Source organism: Dryobates pubescens, chromosome 15 (assembly GCF_014839835.1).
Source record: "Dryobates pubescens isolate bDryPub1 chromosome 15, bDryPub1.pri, whole genome shotgun sequence".
Taxonomy (NCBI): domain Eukaryota; kingdom Metazoa; phylum Chordata; class Aves; order Piciformes; family Picidae; genus Dryobates; species Dryobates pubescens.
The window spans coordinates 1,105,134-1,121,508 of record NC_071626.1 but is presented as its reverse complement, the minus strand read 5'-3'; the positions used below and the strand labels follow the sequence as shown (position 1 = coordinate 1,121,508).

The following is a 16,375-nucleotide window of genomic DNA, read 5'->3' as shown; positions in this document are numbered from 1 at the left end:
CAATGAAGCTTCTCCACCTACAGCGTCTAAGTTAGACTGGGCTAGAGGGAAGAGTCTAGAACCGGTTAGCTGCTTTTCACCAACGCAATTAGCATCACCATAGAACAGGAAGAGAAGAGGGGAGGAGGAGCCCACAAAATTAAACCAGGAAAAGCCCTGCAGCTAACCCTTGCCTACCTTCATTCACAGTGCTTAGACTGAAACCGGGGAGGGGAGGGGGGGAAACAAACAAACCCCCGAAGTGATTAAAAGCAGAGATGTGCTGCTGCTTTCAAAGGACTTCACAACAATCCAGCTGATGCTTCTAGCCTCTGCTCATGCGGTACAACAGTGAATTAGGACAAGACACAGATTTGCTAATGAGCATTTAATCACCAAAGGACTGGAGATGGCTGGGCTTTTATTCTCTCACGGGCTTCTAAGACTGTGTCCATTAAATGCAAACAAAACACCAAAAAAACCAACCAAAAAGGAACAAAAATAACCCAAGGAAGAGGTCTTGGCAGAAGAGGAGAAGTGATGCACACTTGATGTTGAAAGCAGGTTTAAATATTGTTCATGGCATATAGCCTAGTCCATGCTCTGGCTGCAAAGGAAGAGGAAAGACGTTTAGGCGAAGGTGCCTTTGGCAGGCTGGCCTCAGGCACGGCTGCAAGAGCCCTCGGAGGGCGCTGCGGCAAGGCCACAGCAGGAGCCACCCTGCAGGGCACTTCCCACAGCTCTGGGCTCTCTCTCTGTATTTGCTGCTGAGATCTGGGGGGGACTGTTCAGAGCAACTTCTGACATGGTTCTGGTTTGCTCTCTTTGCCTTTGCCCTTTCCAGGGCAGTTCCTGACAGTCTGGGGCATTTTCAGGGCAGTTGCTTTGTTGCTGGGTTTGGTTTGTTTCAGTTTGCTGGTGGGAGGTTTGGGTTGCTCTGTCTTTCAGGGCAGTTGCTGAGATTCTGTTTGCTTTGGTTTGGTTTTTTCAGGGCAGTTTCTGAGGTTGGTTGGTTGTTTCCAGGGCAGTTTCTGAGATTTTGGGCTTGTTTTTTTCAGGGCAGCTTCTGAGACTTGCATTTATTTGAGGCACATGGGAAACAGTCACATACTGAGCACTGGCATGGGCAGGCCCTTAAGAGAGGCACTGGGAGGCTGGAGCAGGGCCAGAGAAGGGCAATGAAGCTGGGGAAGGGTCTGAAGAACAGGGCTGGGGAGGAGCAGCTGAGGGAACTGGGGGTGCTCAGTCTGAAGAACAGGGCTGGGGAGGAGCAGCTGAGGGAGCTGGGGGTGCTCAGTCTGAAGAACAGGGCTGGGAAGGAGCAGCTGAGGGAGCTGGGGGTGCTCAGTCTGAAGAACAGGGCTGGGAAGGAGCAGCTGAGGGAGCTGGGGGTGCTCAGTCTGAAGAACAGGGCTGGGGAGGAGCAGCTGAGGGAGCTGGGGGTGCTCAGTCTGAAGAACAGGGCTGGGGAGGAGCAGCTGAGGGAACTGGGGGTGCTCAGTCTGAAGAACAGGGCTGGGGAGGAGCAGCTGAGGGAGCTGGGGGTGCTCAGTCTGAAGAACAGGGCTGGGAAGGAGCAGCTGAGGGAGCTGGGGGTGCTCAGTCTGAAGAACAGGGCTGGGAAGGAGCAGCTGAGGGAGCTGGGGGTGCTCAGTCTGAAGAACAGGGCTGGGGAGGAGCAGCTGAGGGAGCTGGGGGTGCTCAGTCTGAAGAACAGGGCTGGGGAGGAGCAGCTGAGGGAACTGGGGGTGCTCAGTCTGAAGAACAGGGCTGGGGAGGAGCAGCTGAGGGAGCTGGGGGTGCTCAGTCTGAAGAACAGGGCTGGGGAGGAGCAGCTGAGGGAGCTGGGGGTGCTCAGTCTGAAGAACAGGGCTGGGGAGGAGCAGCTGAGGGAACTGGGGGTGCTCAGTCTGAAGAACAGGGCTGGGAAGGAGCAGCTGAGGGAGCTGGGGGTGCTCAGTCTGAAGAACAGGAGGCTGAGGGAAGACCTCCTTGCTCTCTGCAGCTCCCTGAGAGGAGGCTGAAGCCAAGTGGGGGTTGGTCTCTTCTCCAAAATACCAAGGGACACAGCAAGAGGAAATGGCCTCAAGTTGCACCAGGAGAGGTTTAGGTTGGCTATTAGAAGAAGCTTCTGACTGGAAGGGGTCTCAAAGACTGGAAAAGGCTGCCCAGGGAGGTGACTGAATCCCCATCCCTGGAGTGCCTAAAAGAGGCAGAGCAGTGGTGCTGAGGGGTGTGGTTCAGAGGCAGACTTGGGGGAGTCAAAGAATGGTTGGACTCAATGATCTTTAAAGGGGTTCCCAACCAAAACCTTTGTGGCTTCTATGACCAGAAGAGAGCACTGCAGGCAGAGGCAGGTCACCTGCACTGTGCCTGCATGCAGCAACTGCAAGTGGCAGACACAAAACAAGGGCTCAGCATTCACACCTCCCCAGCCAACTAGTCATCAGCTACTTCCTGAATCTGAGGGGGGAACAAAACAAAGTAGTGCAAGATACCTCACCTGTTTCTATGGCTTGGGCTTCATTGGTCTTCCACTGCTCAGCTACATCATTTGCTAGAGGATCATCTGGATTGGGAGCACTTAACAAAGCCTGGATTGATAGCAGGACTGTGCGGATCTGCAGCGCTGGGGACCATTTATCTAAGGAGACATTGACAGCAGTGTGAAACAGCAGCTGCACCAGCAGCTCCACACACAGCAAGCTCCCCTCTCCCAGCTTCAAGCAGCAGCAAGGCATTCTTTAACCAAGCCCCTCATCAGGGCCAGCTGACAAGTCCCTTGTGCTTAGCAAGGCCAAAGGAAAGAGGAGGAGGAGGAGGCAGCACTTACCTTTCAAAATATCTAAACATATTCTTCCCAGCTTGTCTACATTAGGATGATAAATTTTGGTCATGAAACGTACTTTTGGAGCTGCCATGGGGTATTCTTCAGGGAGGAATAGTTCAAGTTTAAATGTCCCACCCTCAAAGGGGGAATCCTGGGGGCCTGCAATGACCACATGGAAGTAACGAGCGTTGCTCTCGTCGGGCTCCGCCTTGATGCCGGGGACAGGCTCTGCCAGCAGGCGCTGGGTCTCCTGTGGGGAGGAGCAGCCAGGTAACAGAGAACACAGAGCAGGTTGGAAGAGACCTTCAGCAGCATCCTGTCCAACCCATCAACCAATCCAACCCACCTCATCAACTAGCCCATGGCACCAAGCACCCCACCAAGTCCCCTCCTGAGCACCTCCAGTGATGGTGACTCCACCACCTCCCTGGGCAGCACATCCCAGTGGGCAATCACTCTCTGTGTAGAACTTCTTCCTCACATCCAGCCTAAACCTCCCCTGGCACAGCCTGAGACTGTGCCCTCTTGTTCTGGTGCTGGCTGCCTGGGAGAAGAGACCAACCTCCACCTGGCTACAACCTCCCTTCAGGGAGTTGTAGACAGCAAGAAGGTCTCCCCTGAGCCTCCTCTTCTCCAGGCTAAGCAACCCCAGCTCCCTCAGCTTCTCCTCCCAGGGCTGTGCTCCAGACCCCTCCCCAGCTTTGTTGCCCTTCTCTGGACACCTTCAAGTGTCTCGATGTCCTTCCTAAACTGAGGGGCCCAGAACTGGACACAGGACTCAAGGTGTGGCCTAACCAGTGCTGTGTCCAGGGGCACAATGACTTCCCTGCTCCTGCTGGCCACACTGTTCCTGATGCAGGCCAGGATGCCATTGGCCTTCTTGGCCCCCTGGGCACACTGCAGGCTCATGTTCAGCCTACCATCCACCAGCACCCCCAGGTCCCTCTCCGCCTGGCTGCTCTCAGCCACTCTGCCCCCAGCCTGTAGCTCTGCCTGGGGTTGCTGTGGCCAATGTGCAGCCCCTGGCACTTGGATGTGTTCAGGCTCCTGCCCCTGGGCTCTGCCCATCTGCCCAGCCTGTCAAGGTGCCTCTGCAGAGCCTCTCTACCCTCCAGCAGGTCAACTCCTGCCCCTAACAAACACAGCCCCTGCTGAAAACTCCCTCCCACTGCTTTGAAAACAAGCACAAACTGCTTTAAACACCAGACTCCCCCAAGAGCTGCTTGCCTCCATCCACAGAAAGAGCCACAGACAAGTTCCAGAGCACGTGGAGCAAGGGCCACAGCCTGGGCTGGGCTGGGAGGGACCTTCCAGACCATCCAGTTCCAGTCCTTGCCACGGGCAGGGACACTTTCCACTGCCCCAGGTTGCTCAAGGCCTCATCCTTCCACCAGGGAGGATGTAACCACAACCTCCCTGGGCAACCTGTCCCAGTGTCTCACCACCCTCTCTAAAGAGCTTCTTCCCAAACTCCAGTCTCAATCTGCCCTCCTCAAGCTTCAATCCTTCAATGATCCTGAAGGTCTTTTCCAACCTCAATGCTTCTCTGAGTAACACAATTTAGTAGCTGGGCTGATCTCAGCAGTCCCTGGCTCCCACTCAGTCACTCTGGTCCCCAGCCCACCTCCCCAGCAGCAGCAGAGTGCTGACTGTGACCGCAGCAGGCAGCCTGCCCTGGCTCCCAATCCCCCAGAATCAGCACTCCTCTGGCAGCAGCATCAGCACTTCTGCCTCCCAGCCTGGCTGAGGGAGCAGGGCCTGGCTGCAAGCTGCAGGTTCTGCCACTGAAGTCCACTCCACAATGAACAAGGAGGGCACACACGTAGGAGAACAAGCATGACCCTTCCAAGTGAGGCACCAAGTCCTGCTGCAGGGACCTCAGCACATGCAGACAGCTCTCCAAGACCTGGATGTGGTCACCTTGCTGTCAAACCCCTCAGCAGGGGGCAGAGGGAAACAGTCCTGCTGAATGCAGCTACACAAACACTGAGGCTGCTCAGAAGCCCTAAGAGCCCCCTGGGGCACATGAATACTAGATGCAAAAGGCTTTAAAAGCGAGGATGCTTCACTTCCTGCCCTCTGCACGGAGCTCCACCACCTAATGCAAGCTGCTTCCCTACAGAGATGAACAACACTTGCACGGCTCCAGCGAGGCAACCCTCAAGAGCTGATGCAGCCAGCATGCTGAGAGAGCAGGCACCAGGCTTGGCACAAAGTGACAGCTCATGGAATTGTTTGGCTTGGAAAAGTCCTCTGGGATCACCCAGTCCAACCAGCACCCAACCCTGCCATGGCCACCAAACCACGGCCCCAGGTGCCATGGCCACAGCTTTCCTGAGCACCTCCAGCCATGGGGACTCCACCACCTCCCTGGGCAGCCTCTGCCAGTCCCTGACCACTCTTGCACCAAAGAAGTTTTCCCTCCACTCCAACCTAAGCCTCCCCTGGCACAATTTCAGGCCATTTCCTCTCCTACCATTTAACACTAGGGAGCAGAGCCCAACCCAAAGTTTACTGCAGCCTCCTCTCAGGGAGCTGCAGAGGGCAATGAGGTCTCCCTCAGCCTCCTCTTCCCCAGACTGAACACCCCCAGCTCCCTCAGCTGCTCCTGCCCTGTTCTCCAGACCCTTCCCCAGTTTGGTTGCCCTCCTCTGGGCCTGCTCCAGTTCCTCCATGTCCTTGTGGCAGTGAGGGGCCCAGACTGAAGCCAGTACTCGAGGTGCAGCCTGAGCAGTGCCCAGCACAGGGACACCATCCCTGCCCTGCTGCTGGCCACACCACTGCTGCCCCAGGCCAGGCTGCTGGTGGCCTTCTTGGCCACTTAGAGTGCCCAGAGAAGCCTTTCTTTTCAAACTTATAAATAAATAAAGTGGTACATTTGTTTTCAACAGATGTTTTGATAACAGAGCAATTCATTTTGTCCTCATGCAACACAGATTTCCACCCAGTCAGTCCTGCTCCAGAAGAGGGCTCGGTGGTGCCTCTCATTAGCTTCCTCCAGCACTCTAAGTTCCACAGAAGAGATTCCCAGAGCCATCCTGAGCTGCAAAGCACTCACTGCACCAGCTCCTGCTGCCTTGAGCAGTTCTCTCTTCCTGTCACACTCTGCAGGGCTACAGAGTGAGAGCTCCTCTTGCTCCTGCTTTTGCTCCCCCTGTTCCCAGCTGCTGTCATCATTTCCCCTGGCTAAGACAGATCCTGCAGCCCCAATGCAGACACATGGCAGTCAGTGCCCACCAACCCCCACTCACAACTGGTTGTGCCCCCCCCAGTTTGAGCTCTCCCATCTTTAATGAAGTGGTCACAAAGCACAGAAGTGTTGAAGGTGTTTTGCCAAGCAAAGGCAAAGCTTTGCTGATTAACACAGGTGGCCTGAAGCGGGCTGACAGCTGATATGGATGGGACAGATGGTGCAGCTGACACTCTGCATTGCTGCTCTTCTATGAAGACATTACACTGAAAAATAATTGTACCCGGGGGGGGAGAAGCTCTCAACCTGCTTGTACTGTAACCTGTGAGGACAAGAAGCCTCCAGAAAAGAGAGGGCTGTGATTAAGGGTGGGATGGGGGCCGTCCAGATGGGGCTGGACAGGCTGGAGGGGTGAGCTGAGGAGAGTCTCATGAGGTTCATTCAGGCAAGGTGCAAGGTCCTGCACCTGGGCAAGCACAATTCTCACCCTCAATCCAGGATGGGGGGGAGGAGATTGAGAGCAGCCCTGCACAGGAGTATTTGGGGGTGCTGGTTTTACACACCAAGAGACTCTGCCTACCTTCCTCCTTGTTGTAAACAGACATTTGGCAGCCCTGTGTAGTGCTGAGACTAGAGAAGCATCTTTGTGACTAGCAGCTTTGTGCTGCTACCTTACAACAGAGCTCAGAGAATGCTAGGGGTTGGAAGGGACCTCTAGAGATTAGCCAGTCCACCCCCCCTGCCAGAGCAGGATCACCCAGGCCAGGCCACACAGCAGCATGTCCCAGAGAGGGCTCAAAGCCTCCAGAGCAGGAGACTCCACAGCCTCCCTGGGCAGCCTGCTCCAGGGCTCAGCACCCTCACAGTGAAGATGTTTTTCCTCACACTGAGATGGAACCCTCTGGGCTCCAGCTTGTACCCACTGCCCCTTGCCCTGCCACAGGACATGACTGAGCAGAGAGCAGCACCACCTCCTTCACCAAGTCTTTCCAAGGAGACTGTACCTCAGAAGGCACAGCACCACATCCTGCAAAGCCTCAGGGCACGACTCTTCCCTGAGCTCCTTCACTAGCTCAGAACCTACCTTCTGCCTCACCTGCAAACACAGAGGTTACACCCCAGAAGCCTTTTAGAGAGGCTGTGGGAGCCAGTCTCAGCCTCTACAGATGACAGGGCACACTACAGCTTTTCCAGGAGAAATGAGAGCCCCCTGCTTCGTTCACACAGCTCCCTGGGTCTGTGAACCTGGAGGGTACCACACTGCCCCCACTTTGGGTGGGAGACAATGGGATGAGAACAGGTGTCCTGGCTGCTCAGCAGCCTGTTCAGGGTTTGCTTCCTAGAGGAGATCAGACTCTTGCTGCCAAGTCAGTGACTCACACAGTGGGTTGGGCTGGAAGAGACCTTAAAGATGATCCAGTGCCAAGCCCCTGCCACTGGCAGGGACCCCTCCCACCAGCCCAGGCTGCTCAGGGCCTCATCCTGCCTGGCCTTCAACACCCCCAGGGAGGGGACAGCCACAACTAGAACCTTCCTCCCACATACAACAGACCCAGTGCCAGCTGGTTTCAAGATGGACCCAGTTCCAGTGTCTCCCCACCCTCACTAGAAAGAATTCCTTCCTCCTATCCAGCCCCAATCTCCCCCCCTCAAGCCTCAACCACCCCCCTCCAGGCAGAGTTCTAAAGCAGACCAAAGGTGACTGCCAAAGGCAAAAAGCAAAAGGACTTCAAGAACAAGCTGCCCCTGAAGTTCCACTCTCAAAGACTGAGTCAGTGCAAGTCCTTCAGCTCATTCTTCATGGGCTTCAGCTGCTGAATTTGCAGCTGAACCTAAATGCTCTTCTCCCCATTGCAGCCTGGCTCTCAGTCCTTCCTGATGCACCTTACCCCCCCTTTCCCCCCAGAATGCAGGGGCTTGCCCTGCCCCAGCAGCATGTGCCCAGTCCCTGCTCCAGGCACCCCTATCACTTGCACAAACGACAAATGAGCTCCCAGCACTGATCTGGCTTAGGAAATGACCTTCACTGCAGAGCCCTCAGCCAAATCACTTCCTTGGGCCAAGCCTAACACAGCAGCACAAAGCCTTGCATGCCAGCACAGCCCAGGCTAAATCTAATCGGCATGGGCTGCAGCCTAATCACCTTGGGAACTTCTACTTCATCCACTGTGCAGATGGTGCCTGCATGCCTTGTGCTGGCTCTCTGCAGCTTCAGCACTTCCACTCACACCACAGCACAGAATGCCTTGGGCTGGAGGGTCCTGAAAGCTCAGCCAGCCCCAGCCCCCTGCCACGGGCAGGGACAGCTCCACCAGCCCAGGCTGCTCAGGGCCTCATCCAGCCTGGCCTTGAACAGCTCCAGGGAGGGGACATCCAGAGCCCCCCTGGGCAGCCTGCTCCAGTGCCTCCCCACCCTCCCTGCAAAGACTTTCTCTCTAATCCCCAGCCTGAATCTCCTCTCTTCCATCTTAAAGCCATTGTCCCTCATCCTACCACTACAAGCCCCTGTCCAAAGTCCCTCCACAGCTCTCCTGCAGCCCACTTCAGGTACTGGAAGGCTGCTCTAAGGTCTCCCTGCAGCCTCCTCTTCTCCAGGCTGCACAGCCCCAGTTGTCTCAGCTATCCCCATAGCAGAGACTCTCCAGCCCTTAGATCATCTTCAGTGCCTCCTCTGGACCCCCTCCAACACTTCTGTGTCCTTCTAATGCTGGGGACTCCAGAACTGGACTCCAGAACTGGACTCCAGGTGGGGTCTCAAAGCAGAGGGAAAGAACCACTTCCCTGCTCCTGCTGCTCACAGACATTTGGCTCATCTCTTGACTCTGACTGCAGGAAACCCTTGCCAGCCTCTACTGTCAATACATTCCAGCTACATCTTAAGAGTAAGGATTCATCTTAGGGTATGAAACAGCAGGTAAGGGGAGGAACTTAAAGCAGGGCATCAGCACAGGGCAAGCCATAACTCCTTGCCAAATAGCAATTCTTTCCTGCTCTGTCAGAGCAGGATAAGGAGGAAGATCACATGTACCTCCTGCCCCAAGAACTGCTCAGTTACACACAAGAAGGTAAAGCACAGGCATGTGTTAGCTTTGATTTCTGAGGGGGAGGCAGCAGGAGACAGTGAAACATCAGTCAAAACTGTCTTCAACAGTGAGGGGTGAAACTGCCTCCAAAAACACAAAGACTTCATTCAAAAAGCCTTTCTCTACCTGGAGGTGTTCAGGAAGTGTGGCCATGGCTCCTGGGGCCAGGCTGTAGTGGCCATGGAGGGGTGGCACTGGTGGCTGGACTTGATGGTCCCAGAGAGCTTTCCCAGCCCAAACAATTCCAGGACTTCAGCACAGGTGTTTTCCCAGGGTCTACCAGTTCATGAGCTATGACCATGTGAAGAAGTGGCTGCACCCAGCCTGGGGGGCTAGGACAAGGGGCAACAGACTGAAGCTGGAAGAGGGCAGATTGAGACTGGAGATGAGGAAGAGATTCTTTGCAGTGAGGGTAGGGAGGCTCTGGCACAGGCTGCCCAGGGGGGCCGTGGATGTCCCCTCCCTGGAGGTGTTCAAGGCCAGGCTGGGTGAGGCCCTGAGCAGCCTGGGCTGGGGGGAGCTGTCCCTGCCCATGGCAGAGGTTCCTTCCAACCTGGACCATTCCATGAATCTCTACAGTGAGAAGAGGACAAAGGTTCTCCAGGCAAGAGCACCTCCCCAGACTACAAAGAATAGAATCCATAATATACCACCCCTTGGAAGCTCAGGCTGCCAAACCACACTGGCCTGAAGGGGGGCACTGCCAAGGTCAGCATCACTCCCCCTGAGCATGACCTGAGCTTTCCACAGCAGCTCACAGGCTTCTGGCACTGTGAAGCTGAGATCTGGTGCAAATTCCTAGAGGATTCTCTATGTACTAGCACAGACCAAGCCTTTCATGGTGCATCTTCAGCTGCAGAAAGGCAAGGCATAACTCAATTCACTACCAGCAGAAACCACTCCTGCAGTTACACTGATGGAGCAGGATGGGTTGGGTTGGAGGGAACCTGAAAGCTCATCCAGCTCCAGCCCCCTGCCAGGGGCAGGGACACCTCCCACCAGCCCAGCTGGCTCAAGGCATCAGCCAAGCTGGCCTCCAGGGAGGGGGCATCCATGACTGCTAGAATCTTCCTCCCACATCCAACAGAGCCAGTGCCAGCTGGTTTCCAGATGGACCCACCACTGGCCAAGGCTGAGCCCACCAGTGACAGCACCTCTGCTGCTGAGGAGGGACAAAAGCTGCTGAGCAACGGCAGCCAGGGAGAGGAGTTAGAGTGTAAGAGAAGCAACTCTGCAGGCACCAGGGCAGTGAAAAAGGAGGGGAAGGAGGTGCTCCAGACACTGGACTAAATTCCCCTGCAGCCCATAGTGAAGAAGAGGTTGGAAGAGGCTGCCCAGGGAGGTGATGGAGTCATCATCCCTGGAGGTGTGGCCATGGCACCTGGGGCCATGGTTTAGTGGCCAGGGTGGGGTTGGGTGGACTGGATGAGCTCAGAGGCCATTTCCAACCAAAACTGTTCTGAGATCCTGTGGAAAGTGCTCTTTATCCTCTGGGCCCAAGCCTCCTTCTCAGTCTGCCTCCCACACCTCCACAGAAGAGCTGTCCTGCCAAACCTCAGGCTTCCAGCCCCTGCTGCCACCACAGCCAGCCTGTGCCACACCAGCTGCCTGGCAAGAAGACTCAGAGGGCTGCACAGCCCTCTATGTGTTCTGGGGAGGCAGGGGGAAAGAATGCCATGGTGGGGTGGAACTGGATCTTCAGGGTCCCTTCCAATCATTCCATGACTCCATGAATAAGGTGGTTTGAAGCTGAGCAGTGCCCAAACTCTCCAGCCACTCCCTGAGTGCTCACCCTCCTGCCAGGGACAGCACACAGGGCAGGGACATGACAGAGACCACAATACAGCCCCTCTGACAGGTGCCAAGGGCCAGCAGGGTCTGGGGGGAATGGGGTTTGTGCCTAACCACCAAAGCAAGGCAGAACACCACAGAAGGTGTGGAGCTCACATTATTTGGACTTTTTTAATCCAGGGAACAAGAAGCTAGAACCACAGAACTGTCAGGGTGGGAAGGGACCTCAGGGATCAGCCAGTTCCAAGCCCCTGCCACTGGTGCCATGGTCTAGTCATGAGGTCTGTGGTGACAGGTTGGACTTGATGATCTTTGAGGTCTCTTCCAACCTTGGTGATACTGTGACACCTCACACTACAGCAGGCTGCCCAGAGCCACCTCCAGACTGGCTGCAAACACCTCCAGGGATGAGCAGGAGGCTTCCACCACCTCCCTGGGCAACCTGTGCCAGTCTCTCACCACCCTCATGAGGAAGAACTTCCTCCTCACATCCAACCTGAATCTCCCCACTTCTGGTTTTGCTCCATTCCCCCCAGTCCTGTCACTCCCTGACAGCCTCAAAAGCAGAAATACAGCAACAGAAACACCAGAGAAGTCAGTAAGCAATGGTGACTGCAGTGTTCACCTGGAGACAGATGTCCATGCCCCAGAGGCCCATAGCTTCCACAACAAAATGGGGCAGCTGAAGTCAGCTGCCAGGAATACTGACTGAAAACACCTGCCAAGTGTCCCAGGGGCTAGATGGCTGATCTCTCCTTTTTAAAGCATCAAATGCTGCTTATGCTAACCTCTAACTGAATGCTGGAGGCACCTATCACCACATCCACCACCAGAGTCTCCAGAACACCTCCTGGAAATGTCACTCCTTGGAGGAGCATTTCATGAGTCAGCAGTTCAGATGATCCCAGATGCCTGCAAACTGCTGCAAGCAGCTCCCTGGCAGCAGTGTGGAAATAGCTTCTCCCAGCACACATTCACAGAATGCATTGGGTTGAGAGGCAGCCTCAAAGGTCATCCTGTCAAACTCCCCTGCAGGCAGCAGGCTGCCAGGGACACAGCCAGGCTGAGCTTGAATGTCCCCAGGGATGGAGCCTCAGCCCCCTCCCTGGGCAGCCTGTGCCAGTGTCTCCCCAGCCTCCCTCTGCAGAGCTTCCTCCTGATGTCCAACCTAACTCTGCCCTGCTCCAGGTCCAAACCATTGCCCCTGGGCCTATCCCCACAGCCCTTCTGAACAGTCCCTCCCCAGCCTGCCTGGAGGTCCTCTTCAGGTACTGAAATGCAGCTCTGAGGTCTCCCTGGAGCCTTCTCTTCTGCAGGCTGCACAGCCCCAGCTCTCTCAGCCTGTCCCCACAGCAGAGGTTCTCCATCCCTCTGATCATCTTTGAGGCCTCCACCTCCTCTGGACCTGCTCCATCAGGTCCACATCCTTCTCGTGCTGGGGGTCCCACAGCTGCACACACTACTGCAGGGGAGGTCTCACCAGAGGGGAGCAGGAGAATCACCTCTCTCACCAGCACAACCAACCTCTTGCTACCATGTGGGGGAAGAACCCAAGGCCTCCATAATTTAACACTGACAAACTCATTAGAAATAAATAAATAATTAAAACAGAAGACCAAAAAAAAGGAGTCTCAGACACTGCTTCAGATGGAGCACTTCAGGAGCAGCTGCAGTGATCCTAGCAAGAGTGCTCCTGAACAGCTGGCTGCAGTCAAGACACAGACCTGGCCATGGAGTCATGGATGATGAGATCACTGCAGCAGTGAGAGCAGCAGGGGGGGAAGGACTTGCAAAGCTGAGACTAAGCAGCACTGCCCATCCCATTCAGACCCAGCCTGCACTTGACAGAGCAAGGAGGTGGTTTGAATGTCAGCCAAAGGGAAAACAAACGACAAACCCTCCCTCAGATGCAATTCAGCTCCTTCCCCAAGTGGCACTCCGTGACTCTGCAACGCGGGAGAGAATCAGGGCAGGGAGGGAGGTGGAAATCGCTGCCTTCATTCACTGCACACTGCAAGGCCTCACTCCTGAAGGCTGAGTGCCAAGAACAGAGCTTGCAGCACCAAACCCAGACATCTGTGTAACTGTGCCACACCACACCTTGATTGCCATCTTGCATTAATCCATTTTCTTGTTAAAATCATTCTCAGAGGACCTTTGGGGTTTTTTGACTACTGAAGAAAACAAAACCACCTCTTCTCTCTTTGCTCTGCTCACAAGAAGCTTTTCCAACTGGATCTTTAAGGACCCAAAACTATCATCACTTTCTACTCACCATTTGTGATGTTCTAACACTAAGCCAGAACCCTACAGCAGAATCCCAGAGTGCCAGGTTGGAATGGACCCCCAAGGATCATCTGCTCCAACCCTTCCAGCTGAGAGTGGAGTTGCAAGGAGCTGGCCCAGCACCCTGCCAAGCTGAGCCTTCCAACTGCCCAAGGGAGAGGACTCCACCACTGCCCTTGGGAGATGATTCCAGTGCCTGACTGTGCCCAGGGGGAACATTTCCTTCTGGAGCCCACTGGGAATCTCCCCAGCAGTAACTTGTCCCCATCACTCCTTGTCTTTTCCAAGGAGCTCCCAGTACAAAGGGAGTCTCCACCCTCGATGTGCTGTCATGTCTTGAGCTTACAGATCATCCCCCTCAGCTTGCTTCAAGTCTGAGTTTCTAAACCAAGTAACCTGAGGGCAAAAATTTGCATTTGGGGCAAGTACTGGACATACAAAGCAGAGCTCTCTGCTGAGACAAGGAGAGCTGCTGCTCTCCTGCTGAGCTAGATGACAGGCTGCACACAGCCAGGGCTGCTAGTCAACCTGAGAGCCAGGCCATCTGCCAGCAGCCGGTCAAGACCAGGAACGCCGACTGCATCTTGAGCAGCTCGCTGGATTCTGTACCTTGTTACAGCCCAGATATGCACTCCTGGCCCCAGCCAGCCACTGCCAGGCCCCTCTGGGGGCAGCACAAAGGCTGCATGCAGAGAAGAGCTCTCCCTAGCAGGAACCCAAGCCATTTAGTCATCACACTTCTTGTTGTGCATTACAAGAAAATCATTAATCATCAGCTCCTGCTCCTCCTGAAGTTATTTCACCTTCTACAGCTCTTCCCCAGCTCTCTCTTCTGGTTCCACTTTCTTTCAAACTCTCACCAGCAAGAAGAGTTCACTCCCTTCCTCTAAGACAACCAGCAGCAGGAAACTTAACTCTAGCATCAAGACTGGCAGGATAGAGAAGATCAAAAGTGCTCTCCCTGGAGACTCCCGAAGGCTCCAGGAGGCATTTCCAGGTCTGCACCTCCGCAGCTACAAGATTTCCCAGCATGACTTTGCACCTTTTTGAGGCTGTAGTGCTGAGGCAGATTCAAGTCCTGGACCATATGCACACCTGGCAGCAGCAGGGGAGCTAGAGAACTGCTCATCTAACACAACCAACCCAAGATCAACCAATCCCCCAAACTCTTCAGGGTGATCAAGAGAGGGAAGCCTTAGCTTCCAGGTGCCTCTGCTGCTGCCCTTCGCCTCCTCTCCTCCAGGAGAGGAAACCTTTCCCTGCAACCACACGTGGTCGGAGTCAGCAGTGTGAGCTGCTCCAGGTTTTCTCCAGAGAGACCATGAAACCCCAGAAGTGCCAAGAAGGAAATCTGCACACAAGTAGGGGCACTTCTTGGCTGTACTCAGAGGAATTGCCAAGAGCTCTTAAAAAAATAACAAATCCTACCAGAGAGAGCAGCAGCAGGAGGGAGCTCCTAGCACAGCCCTGTGACGAGGAGCATTTCCTCTGTTATGAATCAGTGCTCCCTCTCACACCTGAGACACAGCCAGCCCTGCATGCTGTGCACTGAGGCAGCTGGACCAGTGTCAAACTCATGCTGTAAGATTTGTCTTTGTTATTTTTCACTGCTTACAGCTCCGAGCAGCAGTCATGATTCAGTCTGTTCCACACATCATAAACACCACTCCTGCCTTTCTACCTCATCTCCATCACCATTACTACTAGATCACAGTGGATTTTCTCCATGAAGCCAAGTTATCTTTTGCATCCACGACTAAACATCCTCTACTCAGGTGTGTTCCAAGGGCTGCCAGCGCTGCACGTTCAGCCAGGAGAGCTTTGCAGTGTTATAAATTATTTGTGTGACATTTGTTCACGTCACAGGATGCTTCTTACTTGCTGAAGGCTGACAAACGTTACTAGAATCACTTGGTGACTTTGACAAAGGGAGTCCTCACCAATCTGAGGCCTTTGATTCACACTCCTGCAAATGGCCATGCTAGCTACAGAACCAAGCCCCTTCGACAGCTTCCAGTGCAGCTCTGTCTGCGCTGAGCCACTCCAAACCATTCAAGTCTAAAGCTGAAACTGCGACGGGAAGGCCAGCTGAAGGTACCCCCAGCTTGAGAGCCCTTTACAAAGCTTGGTAAATGAAAGCCGAAGCAAGACGCTGAAGCACCAGCTAGACCCGTGAGGGCCGACGGCTCGGGGCGCAGGCAGCAGTCACCAGCCCGGCCCAGTGCGCACCGGTACGGATGACCCTGACGCACAGCTGCAGCCCCCGGTTAACGATTCGGTGTGGTCTGTCCCTTCTCGCACAAAAGGAGGCACCCGAGCCCTGCACCCCCGCCGCGCTCCTCCAGCCCAAGAGCTGTGCCAGGGAGCCGGGGCCAGGCAGGGCGCTGCGGTGCGGCCCCGGCGAGGAGCCACACCGACAGCGGAAAGGGCCGGGAGTGCGTGCCCGCCGCCTTCCCAAGCGCCGGGCCTAGGAACGGGCGCGCAAGCACCCGACGGACGGCGACGAAGAAGGCTGCGAAGCGCCGGCGTCGCCCGAGCGGTCACCGCCGCAGACGCGGGCCCGCTCCCGCTCGCCGCGAGGGCCCAGCCGCTCCCCACCGCCCGCGCACGCCGCCAACGAGCCCAGAAGCCCCCACAGGCGGCGGCGGGAAACGCGGGGGAGGCCGGGCCTAGCACGGCTCGCTAGCCTCCCCGCCTCCCGCGGCGGCCGGGCCCGGCGGCGAGTCGCCCCCCGCCCGGCGAGCGAAGAAGGAGGCCTGGGAGCGGCCCTACCCCCGCGCGGCCCCGCTCCCGGGCACCGGAAGCGGCGCCAACCCCGGCCCGGCCCTGCCCGCCGCGCGGGAGCCGGCGCGGCCGCCCCCAGGGCCCCCGGCGGCGCGCGGCGCGGCGGGGCGCGGCGCGGGGCTACCTTGATGATCCTGCGGGGCAGCCCGGCCATCTTGTCTCCTCGCGCTGCAGGCTCGCGGGCTCGCCAAGGCTCGGGGCTCGCGCACAGCCGGAAGTAGCCCGCGCGGCGCTTCCGGCGGCGCCGCCCCTCGGCGCGGGACGCCGGGCAATGTAGGCCGCGCCCGGGCCCGCCCGGCCGCCGCGGCCGAAAGGGGAGCCCGCTGCCTGCGGGCGGCAGCGGCGGCGGAGGCGGCGCGGCGGGGGGGGCCGCCGCGGCCGAAAGGGGAGCCCGCTGCCTGCGGGCGGCAGCGGCGGCGGAGGCGGCGCGGC

At 56.3% G+C, this 16,375-nt stretch overlaps 1 protein-coding gene across 1 annotated transcript; it reads right to left on the bottom strand.

Moving 5' to 3' along the window:
• Positions 1–217: 217 nt before the first annotated feature.
• UBE2N (ubiquitin conjugating enzyme E2 N) lies at positions 218–16,175 on the bottom strand. The gene is made up of 4 exons (XM_054167804.1): positions 16,068–16,175; positions 2,813–3,059; positions 2,483–2,623; positions 218–586 (listed from the first exon to the last, which is right to left on the bottom strand). Exons 1-4 carry the CDS (start codon positions 16,095–16,097, stop codon positions 546–548), a joined length of 459 nt encoding a protein of 152 aa, XP_054023779.1. The 5' UTR covers positions 16,098–16,175; the 3' UTR covers positions 218–545.
• Positions 16,176–16,375: the final 200 nt, after the last annotated feature.

Bases quoted from the DNA above. Each gene is read 5' to 3' on its own strand.
- UBE2N (XM_054167804.1), bottom strand. From the start codon at position 16,097: ATGGCCGGGCTGCCCCGCAGGATCATCAAG. The intron at 3,060-16,067 runs GTAGCCCCGCGC...TCCTCCCCACAG, and splicing joins TGCCCCGCAGGATCATCAAG to GAGACCCAGCGCCTGCTGGC. The intron at 587-2,482 runs GTGAGGTATCTT...CTTCCTTTGCAG, and splicing joins AGCCCAAGCCATAGAAACAG to CCAGAGCATGGACTAGGCTA.